The following is a 19074-nucleotide window of genomic DNA, read 5'->3' as shown; positions in this document are numbered from 1 at the left end:
CCACCCATGCACGCCCACCTGTTTGTGGCTCCCTGGACGGCAGAGCGGACAGCTGCAGCCAGGTAAGACATCCCCCGAAAATAAGACCGAGTGTCTTTTTTCGTGAAAAATAAATAAATAAGATACTGTCTTATTTTCGGGGAAACACGGTAGCAGGCTATTGCCCACTATATGCCGACAGCACAGAGCTGCGCTGCAGCTGGGAAAGATCCCGACAATATTGTCAGGATCCACCTGGCTGCCTGATTGACAGCTGCGTTTGCCTCTCTTGAGCCAGAACCAGCTGTCCACCACCTCCAATGAACACAGGAGGAATAGAGAGAGGAGATTTTTGTGATTGCTCAATTCTTGATCTATAGAGCCAGTATGTGACAGCTGCAAATACTTCTTTAATGTTCAAAAAAATGCTGCAAACTTGGTTTTCAGACAACTGTAATCTCATATACGTACCTCTAATACAGTGTGATCACACAGGAAAGTCACATGATACACAATACATAGGAAAGCCATGTCCTGCTTCCTAGCAGTGAGCATAGTAATGAGTTACCCAGCCTGATTGGGAGGCCACATCAAAAAAAAAATAAGCTGGCAGAAAGTCTGGAAAGCTGGTAGAACGTTCCAAGTACAGACACACAAAGAGGTGTTCACATGCACTTTATCTGTGCTGTCAGTTGTTTATCTTATTAAATAACAGTCACTTTAAAGGCAGGATCAAGTCACAAGGGGTTTTTGTCATGGGATAACAGACTAAAATGGAATTCTAGCCCACATTTTTGTAGTTTTGATAGAGTGGGGAAGAATTAGAACATCTGTTTAGGGGGAGATTTCTCATCCCTTTCTGCCCCGCAGACACAGCAATGAGTGTAAATATCCTCAAAATAAGGGGAAATCTTACTTCCCTAACCCTGTTCTGGTGACTGCCATAGCCATCGATATCTAGTCAACTGAGGCACGTGCCCTGCATCTGTTGTGCGTGCCAACAGATGGAGGGTGATGTCCCAACCTTGCAAATGTGTTCTTTAATTTGTGTGCTTTGGCAGCTGCTGGCTTCTGTCCCCACCTGCCAGCCCACGTGCTGCCTCTCATACCTGTAGCACAGAGTCAAGGAGTTTGAGTGCATATCCGTCAGTTCTGTGCTACAATTTAAAGAAAGACAGTGCGAATAGTTGCAGCATTGGTACCCAGGGCACCCACCAAAGTGAGTAAATATCATGGAGGGGGGAATTAGTGCTAAGGGTGGGATTTTTGTGTATTCCATACTCCTGATCCCTGCACTCTGTGTGTTATGTACTACTGACCCATAGATTTTGTACATTACACACTCCTGACCCCTGCACTCTATGTAACATACTCCTGACACCTGTGCTCTATGCATTACACATTCCTGACCTGTGTTCCGTGCGCATTACATACTCCTGGCCCCTACATTCGTTATGTCATATTGTACAGTACAGATAGCCCTCGGTTTGCTCCGGTTCCGTAAGTGCCATTTTAAAATAGCGCCCTTTTCGTCCGGTCACGTGGTCATCATTGAAACAACAGCTCCACCTACTGTTTCCTTCCTACGCAGGCCTCAGTTGCTGAAGGACACGCCGGGGAACACTATACAACTACAAGTGGCTAGAATACTAACAGTACAGTACTGTGCAGAGTCTCTAAGGCTGGTACAGGTGGAGGATCGCGACTCAAGAAGGGGCTCTGCACAAGCAAAAAACCCACAGAGGGACACTTGGAGGTATGGTGGTGCACACATGGAGATGTGCTGGTGGTACGGGGATACACATGGAGATATACACAGGCACAGAGAGACATGCTGGAGACACGGGTACACGGGGAGATACGGAGGAGCACAGGGGTACACTGGGAGATACGGAGGGGAACAGGGGTACACTGGGAGATACGGAGGAGCACAGGGGTACACTGGGAGATACAAGGGAGGAGCACAGGGGTATACTGGGAGATATGGCACACAGAAGTTAATTTGGAGATAAGGAAGCACATAGAGCCATGCTAGGGGCACCCTTGGAGCATTCATAACATGCATTACAAAGCTTTGAATATAGTATATTATGTCATTTTTGAGTAAGGGCTGGAAACTAACTCCCTCACTTCCCATTGACTTTACATTATGTACGGGGTTTCAATTTACATCAGTTTCTATTTGCAACCATTCCTTCTGGAACCTAACCCTGGCGTAAATAGATGGCTGTCTGTATATACTCCTGAACAAAACTTGCATGGGCTCAACATTTTCTGGTAGCGAAGTATTTTAATGAAGTTCTTCTTTAAGTTAGTCTCCCAAAACGTGTTAGCTCTCCGTCTATATTCTGTGTGCAAAAAAACATCATCTGTAATGAATCTTTTAAAAATGATTGTGCTTAGTTTTATACAGTATGTGTCTGTGAGACTCTCTCTCTTGTGGCACAGTGATTAAAGCGTATTTTGTGCGTAGAAGGACTGTGGCATATGTGTGCCATTAATACAGTAAGTAGGCTCAGGTTTTATTCAACCTTACCCCTTTGTGTCCCTCCCAGTGTTAGCACAATATGGCCACACTCCCTCCCCCACGTGCCACATCAGTGCTCTACTCAGGGTGTCCAAGGTCTGTCGCAATCCGAACAGCGCCCCTGGAGACAGCTGAAAATTTTTATATTTCCCATCACAGTCTACTCCGATGATGATGGTCTTCAGGGCAGAAAGACAAACTCCAATAAAATAGCAGCAAAAATATAAATTGTGAACTTTTCCCCTACCCACAACTCATAAGCAAGCTATGGCTGCAATTCCTGCTAGATGGCATTCAAAAGGGGCAAAAGTTCGAAAGAAATGATAAATGATGTACATGTTACAATTCTACGGTACCATCTATGTAAAACCTTAGTTGGAAACCAACGTGTATTTCTCCCTCAGCTCCCAAACATCTTTCCCATGGTGTCAGTGTGGTTAGCTAGGTCACCTCCTTTGAAATCTAATCTACTATTATATCATGGGGATAATAAGTACAGATTAGGACACTGGATGTTTTTTAGCAGCTGTCACTTCTATGTCCTAGAACAGCAAGCAGCTATGTACCAGAGGGACATGTAGCCACTCACTGACAGATGAAATCCCTCCCCTCTTCTACTCACATAGGAGTTCCTTATTTCCAGTGCTGCGATTCGGAGCTCAGAGTATTGCGATTCATCAAGCTGATGAACTAGAGCGCGGTAATCGCCCTGAAAAGAAAAGCGAGAACAAGCATCACAAAGAGAATAGGACAAAGCAGTAAACCTCAGGGGCTAAAAATTGATATTTTACGAGGCAACAATGTGGATGAGTGAAGTCTGTTCCCATTTACAACCATATTTTACACTCATTAGGTTTCAGTTGAATCCTTTTTACTTCAAACAGATTCCTAACTGAAACTGGTGAGCCTACTAGTGACTGGAATGTGATAACCATTTAAAGCTGAACTCCAGACAAGCATCTACATTTACAATTAAATTAATTGCTAGCAAAAATGGGGCCATTTGTTGAACTGGCTAAATACAGAAAGGCGCCTCACTGCAGTGGCAAAGAGCACTCAAGTGCAAGTGCTGAGGCAGCATCAGTGCAGTGGCAGTAAGTGCAGAGGCGGGCATTGGTGCAGTGGCAAGGTAAATGGGGGCATCTGGAAGTGGTGGTAAGAGCAGGGGAGAGGATTGGGTGCAGCAGTGAGAGTGGTGGTTGGTGTGCAGGGGGAGGAGGATGGGGGTCAGCTGCTGCAGTGGTGAGAGTGAATGGGGGGGGGGAAGGGGAGGAGTGTAAAGGCACAGTGGGGGGGAAGGTTTTAGGCATGGTGATGAGAGGGGAGTGCAGGTGCAGTGGTGATTGGTGCCTCCACAAGGAACTGTCAGCTGTAACACCATATGCTGTCCTCCCTGCAAGCAGCAGAGGTTGGGAGGGGGTTGGGGGGGAGAGCTGAGCTTCCAGGCTGAAGATTACAGTGTCTGTGTAAACCCCAGCAGAATCTGGGGGGCTAGGAAGATGGTGTGAACTGACAAGGCCAGAAATTTTAAGTTTATATTCCATTGCAATTCAGACTCACCTGCTGCAGGGGCCACACTGGATATGCTTCCAGCTCGGTATGGATAGTGTCAATGGTACTGCTCTACATTTAAACATGGATGCTACCATACATGCACAGTAGTGACACATTATTAATTCCTGCCTCTACTGCACGTGTACCATTTTGGCTTATCCCAAAGACTCTAGTGTTGCCCCCAGAGTGGACATGGCATTTAGTGACAGTGCTTCCGATCTCCTCTGATCTGCAGTGATCTTAGCAATACCAGCAATCAGTTCCCAGCACAGGAAGTCTCCCGTCACTAATAACTTATTTGTGGCTTCTACATGTTACGTGATCTACTAAAGAGCGCTGCGAATAAGATATTGGCAATAGGAGACTTCAGGTTACTGATTGCTGGTATGTGCAAGGATCACTGAAGGTTAGAGAAGATCAGCAGCACTGTCACTAATAGCTGGGACCAGGTCCCATCTTCATGCAATATCAACTTCAGGATCTCAAATACTAGTAGCTAAACTCAAATATGTAATACATTGCCAACTAGAGATGCACCAATACCATTTTTTCAAGACTGAGAACGAGTACCAATACTTTTCCTCAGCTACTCGCTGATCCCAATTACCAATATCTTTTTCTCAGCAATACATTATACAGTAATGCAGGATACCACCAGCTATAGAGGACTACATATCCCAGCAATGCAGAATAATATGAAGCTACATACGCTGTGTTGCTCTAAGGTGGCAGCCTGATATCTCCAGGGTTTCAGGTGGGCTGTGTAGGGTCTCAGAAGGGCTGTGCAGGGTCTTCAGAGGGCTGTGCTGGATTCAGCAGGGCTTTGCGGGGCCTCAGGTGGCTGTGCGGTGTCTCAGGTGGGCTGTGCAGGATTTTAGGAGGGCTCTGCAGGGTCTTAGGTCTCAGGTGGGCTTTGCAGGGTCTTAGTTCTCAGGTGGGCTGTGCAGGGTCTCAGAAGGGCAGTGCAGGGTCTTCAGAGGGCTGTGCTGGATTCAGCAGGGCTTTGCAGGGCCTCAGGTGGCTGTGCAAGGTCTAAGGTGGGCTGTGCAGGATTTTAGGAGGGCTCTGCAGGGTCTTAGGTCTCAGGTGGGCTTTGCAGGGTCTTAGGTGGGCTGTACGGGATTTCAGGAGGGCTGTGCGTTTTTTTTCACTGGGGGTCCGGAGGGTCTTGCGGACGGTTGCAGGCGGGGGATCGCTGTAATCAGCGCTGCGGGGTTACCTAGGAAGGAGGAGGGGAAGTGCGGCCAGCGCTGTAAACAGGCGCCACGTGTGGTTCACAGGAAGGTTGCCACGGTCCCCAGCAAGCGCGGGACGTCAAGGAACTATTTCAGTTTAAATATTTAAAGCGCCAGTATCGGCGTTTAGTATTGGGGCATTTTCACAAGTACGAGTACTTGTGAAAATGCCCAGTATCGGTGCATCCCTATTGGTGACAGAAAAAAATCTGGTCTTTACATCACCAAAAGATTAGCCATAGGCTTCAGATTTTAGGAAGCATACAGAAGATGCTCTTACCACATGAGGACTTTTTGCTGCTTTGGCCACTGCATCACCTCGATCAGAGAGATACCTGAATGAGAAAATTATAAAAACTCATAAGATCAGCCTGGAAATATATGGATGATGTAGAATAGCAGTCATTCCAACTGCAATATAACACTCACTTGGATATCTGAGTCTGGGATGCATCTAATTTGGTCCTAAGAGTTGTCATCAGTTCAAATACTTTTTCCTGGGAAAAGAAGGAGGCAAGTGTAATTTAAGTCAATATAAAGTGCAGAGTAGCTACACCGTCCATTGGCAGTGTCACATGGCTCACCTGAACAGCAACTCCAAAGTTATTCCCGTCCTCAATCTGAGGAATCTGAAGTTGCAGCCAAAGGGTAACCTGAGAAGGACAAGAAATACAGGAGTATAGAATTGCTGATCCCATTACTTTCCCTTTCTCATTTTTAGCTATAACATTCTCTCATCTACCAAACCCAGCTCCCAGCCATCATTTCACATCTCCCCGCTACTGTATTCCTTCTATGTCCCTCATCTCACCACGTTCAGATTTTCTCTCAGTTCCCGTATTTCATGCTTGATAATCCTTTGCAAACTTGTAATCTTGTCATTGCAGGCAATGGGGCCACAGGGAGGACCTGAAGAGAGAGGTGTGATTACACATTGATTGCATACATGAACTTTTTAGAATTCTGATTATAACTTTTACAATAAAGCGTTATTTCACAATAAATAAATCTGTGATAAGAAATGATATCTGGTCCATGGTTTGAACAGTGCCTTGTGTTTTTTTAGACAAGACATGATATTTGATTTGTATTTGTGTTTTGTTTGCAGTATTATTGGTGGGTGGCTCACCGCTTACCTGCTTGTATATTTAGCGGCATAATTTAATAATTAAAGGCCATCTCTGGGCAAAAAAACAAACAACTTACCCTTGCAGTGGGGCTACCCCTGCAAGGGTAAGTCTCATGCTCCCTGAACCACTCTTTTACAATTTGAGCCCGATTAATCCTGGCATTGCCGTCTTGGAATGTGCCCGTGCCATCAGGTAAGAAAAAATCCATTGATGGAAAAACCTGATCATTCAGGTAGGTAGCTGACCTAATTTTTGGAAACATAATGTTGCTGAACCTAGACCAGAACAACTGAAGCAACCCCTGATGATTACACTGCCTGAAATCCAGGAGTCATTATTTTTGGGCCAGACAGTGTATGTGACGCATTAACAAAAGGTTTAAATTCCTCACCTTTCTCATCGTCATCATCTTTCTTTTTGTCATCTTTTTCTTTCTTCTAAATAAAAAAAAATAGCAGTGAATAAATAATAAGGTCCATTAGTGCTGTGCCTGCATCCCTAAAGCTCACCAAACATTATACATTCATTGTATAGTTTAGGTAAGTCCTCATATTACACAGTTTTAGGCCCCTATCACATGGGCTGATCAGGAGAGGATCTGTGCAGGGATCCTCTCCTGATTACAGCAGTACGGAGCGGATGTCACCGCTGTGACATCCGTGTCCGTATACCGTAGTTTTCTCCTCCATCGCAAAAACTGCATTTACCAGACCCAATGTCAGTCTATGGGGAATCGGATGTAAACAGGCATGTGTACATTTACATAAAAATTACCCCCAACGGGGTGTAAACGGACATTTGTCTGTTTACACACGATTGCCCATAGACTTGCATTGGGCATTCGATCGGGTCCGCCTGTCAGTTTTCAGGATAAGCCATGTGAAAGGGGCATTAGTAAATATGAAAGCAATTGAACAAAGATTGTACAGACTGTAACAAGTATGGTAAGCTTAAAGTTACACTAAACTCAGGAGTTAAATCCTGTATCTTTATATATATTATTTGTGTATCACTCAGCTGTAGATCCTCAAATCATCTCTGAATTGGTGCTGACACGGTCCTTCCTTCTGGAGGGTGGCTACTTTTGTTCCCCATGGTCCCTGTGTGTGTTGTCAAGTAGTCACCGCTCCAAGCTCACTCCTGATATGGACTACAATCTCATTTTTAGCTTAGTTATTTGTAGTGAGATTTTAGTCCCTCATGGGAGAGCGGTGGCCATGGGGAACAAAAGTAGCCACCCTCCAGAAGGAAGGACAGTGTCGGCACAAATTCAGAGATGATTTGAGGATCTACAGTCGAGTGATACACAAATAAGATACATTTTTGTTAATAATTAAAGGTACTTGAATGCATTTTTAAGATTTAACTCCTGAATTTAGTGTCAGTTTAACTACCTAACTTTCCGATGGTAAAATAGTTCTAAAGTTTATTCCCACTTTTGCAGCCAAATTGGGATAACACCTTTTTTATATTTGTTACGTGTTTTCATTCATATAGCATAACTTTACACAAAAAAAAGTTTAAAAAAATTGCTGTTTACATTTTACTTTTTCTCTAATCTGAAGTTTCCTCTGGAAGGGGGGTGGAGAGTGAATATTTAACCTAATTAACCCTGTCTGTACTGTGCTGACAGATCTCATTATCAGTTGTAAACTAGGTTTATAACACGGTCTGTCCTAACAAAGGGTTAAAGATCTAGAAGCATTGTATGGTAATGAGAGGAAGCTCAGCGTGTCTCTATTCTTTCAATGGAGACAGACAGAATTTCCTGTCACTTTGAAATTGAACAGAGAGGTTCCAAAGGCTCCAGCTACACAGACACGTCTAAAAGGTAATATATTATTGTAGTCCATATCAGGAGTGAGCTTGGAGCGGTGACTACTTGACAACACACACAGGGACCATGGGGAACAAAAGTAGCCACCCTCCAGAAGGAAGGACCGTGTCAGCACCAATTCAGAGATGATTTGAGGATCTACAGCTGAGTGATACACAAATAATATATATAAAGATACAGGATTTAACTCCTGAGTTTAGTGTAACTTTAAGCTTACCATACTTGTATATATATATATATATAGTTTTTTTATTGTTTTTGAGTACACTGTGTGAATGGCATGTGTGGTGTTGTGAACTGTGCCTATTCAAACAAGGCAAATTGCCTTTTCTGTGCGTTGGGGCTGCACTGGAAAAAGCAGCCAGTGTGGCCCCAGTGCTTCTGGTGTCAAAGGACCCAAATAGAGGCTACAAGGCTTGCAAATTGAGTCTTGTTTTCTGACCAACGATATCACCCATGCTCATGTGGCCATCTTCTGTCAAAGCAACTGAAGGCAATGCCAGCATGTATTGATGTCTTTTGTCTTGCTTATACAGCTATGGTAAAAGTAGTATCCCGACAGAGAATTACCATCACCAGTGCTACAGGACTGAGACCATATTTATTACTATGTGCACCTTGCTTTAAAGCTGGTTATGAATTGATGAGTGTGTTTGCCATTTGTTTTGCTTGTTGAATTTGGTGTGGGGACATACTGGGGGCTTCGGCTGCCATTGTGATGTGCGGGGCTTCTTGTGTGTCCCTGTGCCTTTAAGGAGGTTGGGCTACCTCCTGGCGAACCTACACCCAATTATCTTTTGCTATATATATGCTCCAAGATGGAGGCTCTCATAGATTAGAGTTAGGACTGCACTACACAGAGGAGCCTTGATGAGGCGGTGTGGCTTCCACATATTTTGCAAACGTTGTGCAACTAAAACCTCGGTTTTTAACCCTAAAGCCCATGACACACTGCATGCGAAGCCGTGCGGAACAAATGTGAGCTCTCACAAGCTGATGTGCCAGAGTGAAAATGACATGACACACTGCACACGTAGGTCTGCGCACCACCGCTCTGTGCTGCTTCGCGTGCAGTGTGTCACAGGCTTTAAAGTTAGACAGTGTAATTTGTTTTTTGCAGGCTGGCAGGTAAGTGTGCTGGGAAATTCTTGCTTTCATTTTTATCACTGGACTGGACAAAACTGATCTGTTATAATGAATAATCTCACCTGTTTTTCTTTTTCTTTTTCTTTCTCTTTCTCCTTCTCAGGGTCTGGTATGGGTATATCAAGCTCAGCTCGCAGTGTTGTCAAATCAGAAACATTCAGCTCTGGAGACTAAAGATAAAATAGACGTTGTGAACATCTACCTTGAAACAGCTTGAGTCAGAATTGACATGTCTTCTAGGTGATGGAGTTGCTAGAGCAGTTGTAGAAATTACTGAGGACTGCAGAATAAATGCTCGGTGATGTTGGAGTGACAATAAATGGAGGGAAAGCTATGATACATTAAAATCCTGAGACTAAAATTGAGCTAAACATTGGAGTTGTTGCCACTATCAAACAATCATGTCCCAGATAGCAAGCAATTGAGCTGCAAGTTTGAAAATGACTTGCTATACTATTGCAGACTTGCCAAGCTTCACAATTTTGTTGCACAATTACAGCAAGTCTGCATTGCAAGTCTCCAGATCAATGTGCTTTGCAGAAGTGCTGTACACTTGCAGAACTCTTGCTAAGACATGCAGGACTCTTGCTGTAGACTTGCCAAGCAAATTAAGAAGAATTACAATTTAACCCTGACACAAGTTTGTGTCAAGTTATCCTTGCTATCTGGGATGTCACCTTTTATTTTCAGAATTCTGAGTGGTCGGCATAGGTAATAACTCCAATTTTGTCTCTGTTTTCTTTTCACCTATATTGATTAATTTGATCCTTTGTAACACACACACCTTCTTCGGACAGCCCTAAAGAACAATGAACACTGATGATCGCATGATTGTCACAAATTCCTTCATGAGACTTAAGGTGGCCATACACTAGCCGGAAAAAACATTTCTGCCATAAACCCTCACTCGAATATAGCTCAAATACTAGGAGGTGCACCGAAATGGAAATTTCAAAACCGAAAAAAACCCCCGAAATAACAAAAAATGTCAGGCCGAAACCGAAAATGTTTTTTATTTTAATTTTTTCAAATATTTTGATTTGTATTTCTTTTTTATAAACCTTTTAATTTTTTATATTTATTAATTCATTTTTTACTTTACTTTTAGGGGCTTTGGGGAAATATTAGGGGTCTAAACAGACCCCTGATATTTCCCTTTTAAAATAGAAAAAAAAAGATTGAGGACACGGAGTCCTCTATCTCGTTTTCTGTGTCCCCTGTTATCAATGAACAGGAATCCTCTATGAGTGTCCCTGTTCATTGATAACATGAGGACAGAGTATGTTTACTATAACTACAACTATGAATGAACAGTAGGTGATGTAGATCACTTTCCATTCATTCATAATTGAGGATATAGTAACCATACTCTGTCCTCAATTATGTACAAACATTCAGCGATCACTGATCAGTTACTGCTTGTAGCCTGCTCTCTTCTCTGACACGCTGTCACAGGAGGCTGAGCGAGCGGTGCGGGGAGGAGAGCTCAGCCTCCTGTGACAGCCCTGGCCGTCTCCGCCCACACACCGTTCTGCCGGACTGTGATAGGAGGCTGAGCGGTGTGGGGGGAAGAGACGTCGGCCGCTCACGCAGCGCTCGGCCAGCTGTCACACTTTCTTTCCACCTCGCTGGGACACAGAGCAGCACCCAGCGGGGAGGAAAGAAAACAGGGATGCACCACTGTATCGGCAGGAAAATGCCACTTTCAGCATTTAGTCAAAAGTGCCATTTTCTATATGTTTCGGCAGCTGATATATCGGTGCATCCCTATCAAATACCCCCCATCAAGAATGGTCAAATGTCGATTTCAGAAAATCGCCCGTTAGCCATACTAACCAACCAATATTTGATGGACGGAAATAATTTCCTTTTGCGCATGTGCTGTTTTCTTGCTCTGATTATTGATGAACGAAAACCCCACTGATTCATCGATTTTCGTTCGGTCAGAGAAAAATATTCCAACCTGACCGATCGAAAAAAATTTAGAGCACAATATCAAAAATGAAAAATCGGTGATGTGTTCGAAAGACCGTTTGTGTACGATTTCCGAATGAAAAATCGCACAGTGTATGGCCACCTTTATGCAACGTGCTGTGGGCAGGAAGCACTGCAAAATACAAGGGCAATTGCCACCGCCATGATTAGCTGCAGACAACCTCACCTAGATGCACACTGTTTGTGTGAATAGGGCCTTAAACAAAAGCGCAGGGATAGGAAACTTTGGCACTCCAGCTGCGGTGAAGCTACAAATGCCATCGTGCCTCTGCGCAATATCACATGGTACTTGTAGTTCCACAACAGCTGGAATGCTAAGGTTGCCTATCCCTGCAGTATGGTATACCCCTGCTTTAGTCATACGTGCGTAGAATGTGCTTCTAGTGTGACATCAGATTTTTTACCTTTGCCTAAATAATACAAGTAGCCAACTTACACAGAGAATCTTGTCCAGGTCAGCAATCTTCTGTGGAATTCCCACTGAGATCAAATCATTCGCCTGGCAACAGCAACAAAAAAACAATTGTATAAGGGCATTGAAAAGGTCTTAATAACCAGAATCAGAAGAGTGATGGCTTCGGTATATAGTGGATTCTAGAATTGTGCTTCTGCATCACTGAGACCTACTCTGTCATGACCGATGATGGTAGAACAAACTGCAATTCTTCAGACTGGCAACATGGGTTAGAGGGACTTGTGTTAGTCAAAAAGGACTGTGCAATGACGCAAATGTTTGGATTATTACAGGTTCTCACTCCATGCGTAGTGCACATCAGATTCATTCGTGATAAAACTTGTGATAGGCCAGTGTCAGCAGGCTTGTCTTCCCTAAGGGTTAGTTCACACCATAGGCAGTGCGTTCCGGTCCGATTCTGGCCGGAACGCACTGCCTCGCATTGCGGCCGGCTCCGTTTTTTGCCGGGCTGGAGGGGGCGTGGGGGCAATTGAAGTGAATGGCAGCGTAGCCACGCCCTCTGGCCGCAATGCGATCGCCCGCACGTGATTGCAAGGCACATTTGTGCCTGCGGTGCGGTCCGATCAAAATAGTGCTTGAAGCATTTTGATCGCACCGCACTGGGACCACACTGCAGGCACAAATGTGCCTTGCAATCCCGTGTAGGCGATCGCATTGCTGCCGGAGGGCGTGGCTACGGTGCCATTCACTTCAATGGCCGGAATCGGACCGGAACGCACTGCCTATGGTGTGAACTAACCCTAAAGAACTGCTTCTCTCCCCATACAAGTCTATGGGAATGCAAAACCAGTTGAAGTAGGTCAAATGCTGGTCAACTGCACCTGCAATGGTTCTGAGTGATCTCAGAAGCGTCACAAACTGATTTTGACAACTGATTGAGTAATTGACTATTGTTGAGCCAGCAGGGTCACACCCTGTAAGAATTTACAGGAATCGGCTGAAATGCTAAAAGGTGCCCATAAGAGCGGCACTAACCCGCCGACAATCGTACGATTCTTGGCGGGTTTTCAAGCCTGAACGAAAGACAAAAGACGTGCGACCATAAAGTAGAAACAGTCGCACGCCTTCCATACACCTGCCGATTATCATACGATCACGGGATTTCCCGCGATTATCGGCAGGTGTATGGGCACCTTCACAGGCTAGCCATACACAGCTTAAGTTTTGGCCCATTCCTGGTGAATTAGACAAAATGCCAAGAGGGCCACTCACAGCTCCACTAAAGACAATTTAAAAAATGACTGAACCGGGTCAGCCGCACATTGACTGCATCCAATCAGACGCAGTAATTGTTAACTCAGACAGTCGCAGTGCATACAATAACCATCAGGAAAGATTCCTCTACCCACACACAGTTTAGGGTGGAATCAACTGACCTCTATGCTGTCAGCTGAACAAATCTAACCGTGCTTTACTGCCTTATAGGCTGACATTAAGTATTGTGAAACCAAAATTAAGTTCCCCTTTTGGCCTTTACCATGTTTGCGTTAGCAAAAAAAGGGTTACCTGGGTGTGGCCTGGGAATGAAACCAGGAAATGCAAATGCATATTATGCACCATTTCTTTTTGTTTTGTAAAAAAAGCGTTAGTGAAAAACTGGTCCAGTAGCTTTAGCTTCTTGGGACCTGATGCCAGATATCAATTAGGGCTCCTCGGTTTCTTCTCCTCACCCTCTGCTCCATATTTAGGCTGGATTCACATCTATACATTGCAGTAACGCTTGCTAAAATTGTTTCAACGCGCAGTAGCCTTTGAGATGCCTACCAGCCCACCTTCGCTATAAATAGTACAGAGAGTACGGAGAGCCTGCATTTGAGCTTTGTGCAACCATAATGAAATTCCCCATTTTGAATTTATTACATTTAATATTTTCTTACCTCCTTACAAAACTGATTCTGGAATCCTTGTGCCTATAAAGAAAAACAAACAGTTAATAGATGGCTTGGCATGGTTGTTTCTCATTGCAGTAGTTCTAACAGTTCAACAGAAACTATAGCAAAATACAAAAAGGTTTGTCTGCATGTTTAAGGGCCCATTCATACCATGTCCAGATCATCTGCAGACCAGACCAGATTGTTTTTGGACCCAAAATGTATCCTAATGTATCTCTATGCTATTTCTGGCCTCTGTTCACACCAGCGCAGTCCATTCCAGACTAGACCAGTGTTAGGAATCAATCACTCTCCCTGGACGCAATGATTGTGCATCCAGCGAAAGTGTTATCTAACCGCATGTAATCATATCACGTATCATTACATGCAGTTTGAAGGAGTTTACATGGAGCTGCTGTCACCTGATCATTAACTTAGGTGACAGCTGCCATTTCTAAACTCCAATTTAGGGATTTCTGCTGCAGGAAAACGCAAATTTCTGATGCAGGAATCCCTAATCACACCTAAACCTACAGATATGAATGGGGCCTTATTGTGTGTATATTGGTGTCTGTAGTACCATATAGGATACAGTTACATTTTATTTTATTGTATGAAATTTGGCAAGCGGCCGCCATTGACAGAAGAAAATTTGTTGAGTGGCCCCAGAGATGGAAGAGGCGGGGGGCGAAGATGGAGGTGGCAGGGGGGCAGAGACACCGACGGAGGAGGCGTCGCCGGTGCTCCAGTTGGGCAGCGAAGATGACAAGGAGGCCGTGTTGGACACCAAGGATGAGGAGGCCATCCAGTCAGGCGCGGAGGACAAGGAGGCCGTGTTCCAAAGATGTCAGGCTGTCAGGCCGTGCAAGCTAAGAGGACTGTGCTGTCAGAGCCCAGCATAGATTCTGCACAGCCCACCAAAGAGTCTCAGGTGTGCTGTGCAATACCCTTTGGTTGGCTCTGCAGGATCCATAGTGTGCTCTGCAGCCTGCAAAGCCCACCACATATCCTGCAGAGCCTTCCTGAGATCCTGCAGGATCTGTGGGGGCTTTGCCGGGTCTCAGGGGGCTTTGCAGGATCTGTGGTGGGCTTTGCAGAATCCATAGGGGGCTCTGCAGCCTGCAATCCCCACCAAAACCCTGCAGAGCCCACCTGAGACCACAGTCGGGTGGGGTAAATTTAGTGTGGGGGCAGCCCCAAACCAGAATACACCACTGTGGACACACACCCCCACACTGGTGTGTTTTTCTGCAGCCTCCCCAGTCAGAAAAAGTGAAGGTAAGTTATTAAATAAAATTATTATTTTTTGTAGCCCAATTGATGGCATTGCTGCATAAAGTACAGCTGGTATTTGTAGTTCTATATAGCAGGTCCCATTCTGCATTGCAGCAATGCAGAATGGCACCCTCTATAGAGGACTACAAATCTCAGCTGTACTTTATTCAGCAATGTCCCTCTATGTATGCATGTGAGAAAAAAAAAAATTCTTTTTTTTGTGGTTGCTACAGGGGATATGGGTTAGGGGGGCTTGTGTGAGCTTTTTTTGGGGGGGGCAAAAATAATCTTGCACCGGGGCCCTTTGTTCCCTAGGTCCGCCACTGCCCCAGAACATAACATTTCCTTCATCATGCATTATGGTTGGTATGAGGTTCTTCTCCTGAAATGCTGTTTTTGGTTTCCAGAAAACATGTCCACTGTCACTATGGTCAAATAACTCTATCTTTAAATCTTCAGCATTCTTCAGTCAATAGCACATGGTTTCTAAAGGTCTGACCTTTGCCTATATGATCAGTGGCAAACTGTAACCTTGCTCTAATGTTCTTTCTGAACAGCAAAGGTTTTTCCTGGCACACCTCTCAATAAAATTGGTGCAAACGTTGATGCAATCCCTTTCTGATTGTAGCTTGCATGCACTTTGACATCATCTCCCAACTGAAATGATGGCAGATAGCACAGGAAGCAATAGCTTCTTTGCTATCTGCAGGAGCCATCATCTAATAGCAGGAGACTCCTGGAGCGTCCGGGAGAGTTGGGATGTTTGCATTATCTGTTGCAAGAGTAAGCAATACAATGTTGGGGGTCTTGGAGATTTCTTTCCATATCAACCAGTCAGCTCTTGGGCTGAATTTGCCAGGCCAATCAGTCCTGGACAAATTAGCACTTCTTTGAAATCTGCTCCACTTGAAGATTATTTTCCTTACAGTGGAATAATTGATTTCAAATCATTTTGTGACCTTTTAAAATCCTTTTCCAGACTTATAGGCTGTCAAGGAAGGCCAGCAAGCCGTCATAGAACAGGTACTGTGAGAGCCATTGCGCATGTACGTGTGAGACGTTTTCGTGCTAATATTGCTTGTAATCGTGCACATGACTTTTCCATGTTCGAAAGTTCGAGTTAGAACCGAACACGGGGGTGTTCGGCTCATCACTACTCCTGACCTCGGCCTGTTGCAATACTCTGCCTCTTGTCTGCTGATTCGGTACCACTTATCCTGCAGGGCTTGACCTAGGCTTGTCCTGACCCAGCTTCTGTCGTCTGATTCTGTACTGCACAGCTCGCCAGTTATTGACCAGGCTCGGCTCTGACTCTGCTCATCTGATATCATGCACGCTTCTGGCTGACTACCTGCCTGGTGCTCCACTCCGCTGTCTTCTCAGTATCACATACTGAGTATCACATACTTGTTAGCCCCCTGTGTGATAGCATAAAGAGGACCTGATTTAAGTCTAAAAGAAAAAAAAAAGTCTCATATTAAAAAAACACCAAAAAATAATTTAAGTCCCCCACGTACATGCACATATCGGGTGCGCCTACGTGCGAAAACAATAACGCCACACATGTTACATATTGCTGCGAACGTTGCAGTGAGAGCAATAATTTTAGGGCCATCAATCACTGATAACACTGAACGGATGAGCGGTAAAAGCTTTTAAAGCATCGCCTATGGCTCATTTTGGGCATGGTAGTCATTTGCAATTTTACAGGCGCACGCAATTTTCACAGCTTCACATATTTGGTGTCTATTTACCCGGCGTGACATCGTCGTTTATATTTTACCAAAAAATTGGGATGAAAATAAAATGTTTCATAACATTTCATAGGGAAAACAGGTTTGTTTTAAAAATTTAGGATACTTTTTTTTGTTATATAGTAAAAAATAAAACCGCAGTGGTGATTAAATACCACCACAAGAAAGCTCTATCTGTCCCTAAAAAAGGGTATAAAATTCATTTCAGTACAGCTCTGCATGACGGAATAAATGTCAGTCAAAGTACCGCAGCGCTGAATACTGAAAAATGGCCTGGCCAGGAAGGGGGTGTAACCCCCCGGTCTTCAAGTGGTTAAAGGGTTACAGTTGTGAGTGATGTCATTAATGCCGTTTCCAGCCCGAGTTCCGGTGACTGGGCTTCATTTTATTTTATTCAAGTATTGACATTTTCTAATTTTCTTTGTTATATATTCATTAGAATATTCATTGAAACCAGTAATAAATGGTCGTGACCAATTTATATCCATTATGGTTGTTGTTTGCATTTATTTATTGTATTTTATGTGTTTGTTGCCATAGTGTCTGCAATCCCATAGGATAGCACAGGGGTGGGCAACTCCAGCCCTCCAGCTGTGCTTTAACTACAAATCCCAACATGCCTGAGAGTCATGCTGGTAACTGTCAGTCTTGCAATGCCTCGTGGGACTTGTAGCTCCACAACAGCTGAAGGGTCAGAATTGCCCAGCCCACAGAGGGAGACCGAGTATATAATGAGGGGAATTTATCAGAAATGGAGCAGTCAGAATCTGGAGCAGTTGTCCATAGTAACCAATCAGCTTCTTTCTTCAGTTTGAAAATAAAAGCTAGGAACTAAAAAGGTCGCTATGTGCAACTGCTCCAGATTCTGTCTGCTCTGGTTTTAATCAGTTCCCATGAATGTATGCTATGTAAAAGTTATAATTCTGTGATTTCAGTTTCCAGACAAGCCCGGATGTTATTTTAGTTTATCAAGGTGTAAAGTGTGTGGACAAATCCCAGCTTCTATTACAGGGACATCAGATACATTATGGGGTGTCCTTTTTGTGCTTGTGTTACAGTGTCAGTTTAGATGACATTCCTCATTAGATATATGTGGGGCCTGCAAGGCCTTGCAGGTTACAACTACCAAACCAAACGTGTGCAGTAAACGTAGACACACACAGTTCTCCCACAAGAGATTCACTGATATTTAATCTTCAATCGGGTGTCATTTAATCTGTGCAAAACTTGTTCCGGACTTCTTGGAAGAATTTCATTTCAGCTCAGATTCCTGCTTTAGGTTTCATAAGACATTTGTTACAGCTTGTACTAGAACTATAGAGTGCCATGTTTGTTTTGTATGACCGTATACATATGACAAGGAAAATCAGCAAAATGAAACTGTAGGCCTCATGCTGATCAGGATTCTAATTTTAGAATGTGCTTGTCGGTTCTGCAGCGTCAGTGTACAACGGCATTTCTTGTACACGTTATGGCGCTCTGTAGTCATATCATGCAATTATCTGTTCATATAGAATACGTCGGTGATCCAATCATAAAGAACGCATTCTAGAACTGTGACACGCGTGTCATTCTCATTTACATTTCCTTGAAAAATCAATCTATATTTCTTGAACCCGTTTCTGAAGGTTGAACATACATATTGTAAATATATTTATGAAACATACAGGTATAGATTTGTCTGGAGAGATACATGTAGGCTCACACTGAACACGCTTATACATAAACCTGGACTTCTCACCTTCTGTACGGCATCCTGTGTAAGTTGAATATCTGCCATTACTGCAGGGGGATCAGATTTAGGATGAAGAGAGATCCTCGGTACCGTCTCTCGGTTTTATACACTTTAGACGTTTCAGCTTTGAAGGGAAAGTGAAAGTAAAGAAGAAGGGACTTTACAGAACAAGGAGGAGCAATGACTTTGTGTAATAGGCTGAGGGAGGTGCTTGACAGAGCATGGAAAAAAAAAAGGGAGAACATAGAAAATTACATACATCAAGTTATATACACAGAAATAAATTACATTAAATAATAGTAGCATGTGACCACTCTTATACTGAGCTTAGGGTAACGGGAGGACGCTAGTTTGTGTCCTCCCGTTACCCTAAGGAGAACTATGGGGAAAAACACTGACCCCATAGTTCTCCTTTAAATAATATATAGATCCTGGTAGTCTCCCCAGTGTAGTTCTACGAGCACATGCAGTTCTTTGCGATTGGTTGCGATAGCTCCCCAATGCAGCGCGGCCCAGAAGATGATCTTTTCCTGGATTGCATATGACCAATCGCCAGAGGGT

At 44.0% G+C, this 19074-nt stretch overlaps 1 protein-coding gene across 1 annotated transcript in view; it reads right to left on the bottom strand.

Annotated features, from left to right (window-relative positions):
* PSME1 (proteasome activator subunit 1) overlaps positions 1-18684 on the bottom strand; it is a 21812-nt gene extending 3128 nt beyond the window's left edge. Inside the window, exons 1-10 of the mRNA XM_018569642.1 lie at positions 18513-18684; positions 13756-13781; positions 11840-11902; positions 9471-9578; positions 6817-6862; positions 6107-6204; positions 5880-5948; positions 5725-5792; positions 5576-5630; positions 3129-3215 (exon numbers count right to left, since the gene is read on the bottom strand). Coding sequence (XP_018425144.1) covers positions 3129-3215; positions 5576-5630; positions 5725-5792; positions 5880-5948; positions 6107-6204; positions 6817-6862; positions 9471-9578; positions 11840-11902; positions 13756-13781; positions 18513-18558 — 666 coding nt within the window. The 5' untranslated portion in view covers positions 18559-18684. The remainder of the gene's footprint in view (positions 1-3128; positions 3216-5575; positions 5631-5724; positions 5793-5879; positions 5949-6106; positions 6205-6816; positions 6863-9470; positions 9579-11839; positions 11903-13755; positions 13782-18512) is intronic.
* Between the last annotated feature and the right edge of the window lie 390 nt (positions 18685-19074).

The sequence above is a fragment of the Nanorana parkeri genome, unplaced genomic scaffold (genome assembly GCF_000935625.1).
Source record: "Nanorana parkeri isolate BGI_ZX_2015 unplaced genomic scaffold, ASM93562v1 scaffold1371, whole genome shotgun sequence".
Taxonomy (NCBI): Eukaryota; Metazoa; Chordata; class Amphibia; order Anura; family Dicroglossidae; genus Nanorana; species Nanorana parkeri.
This window is presented reverse-complemented; position numbering and strand designations above follow the sequence as displayed.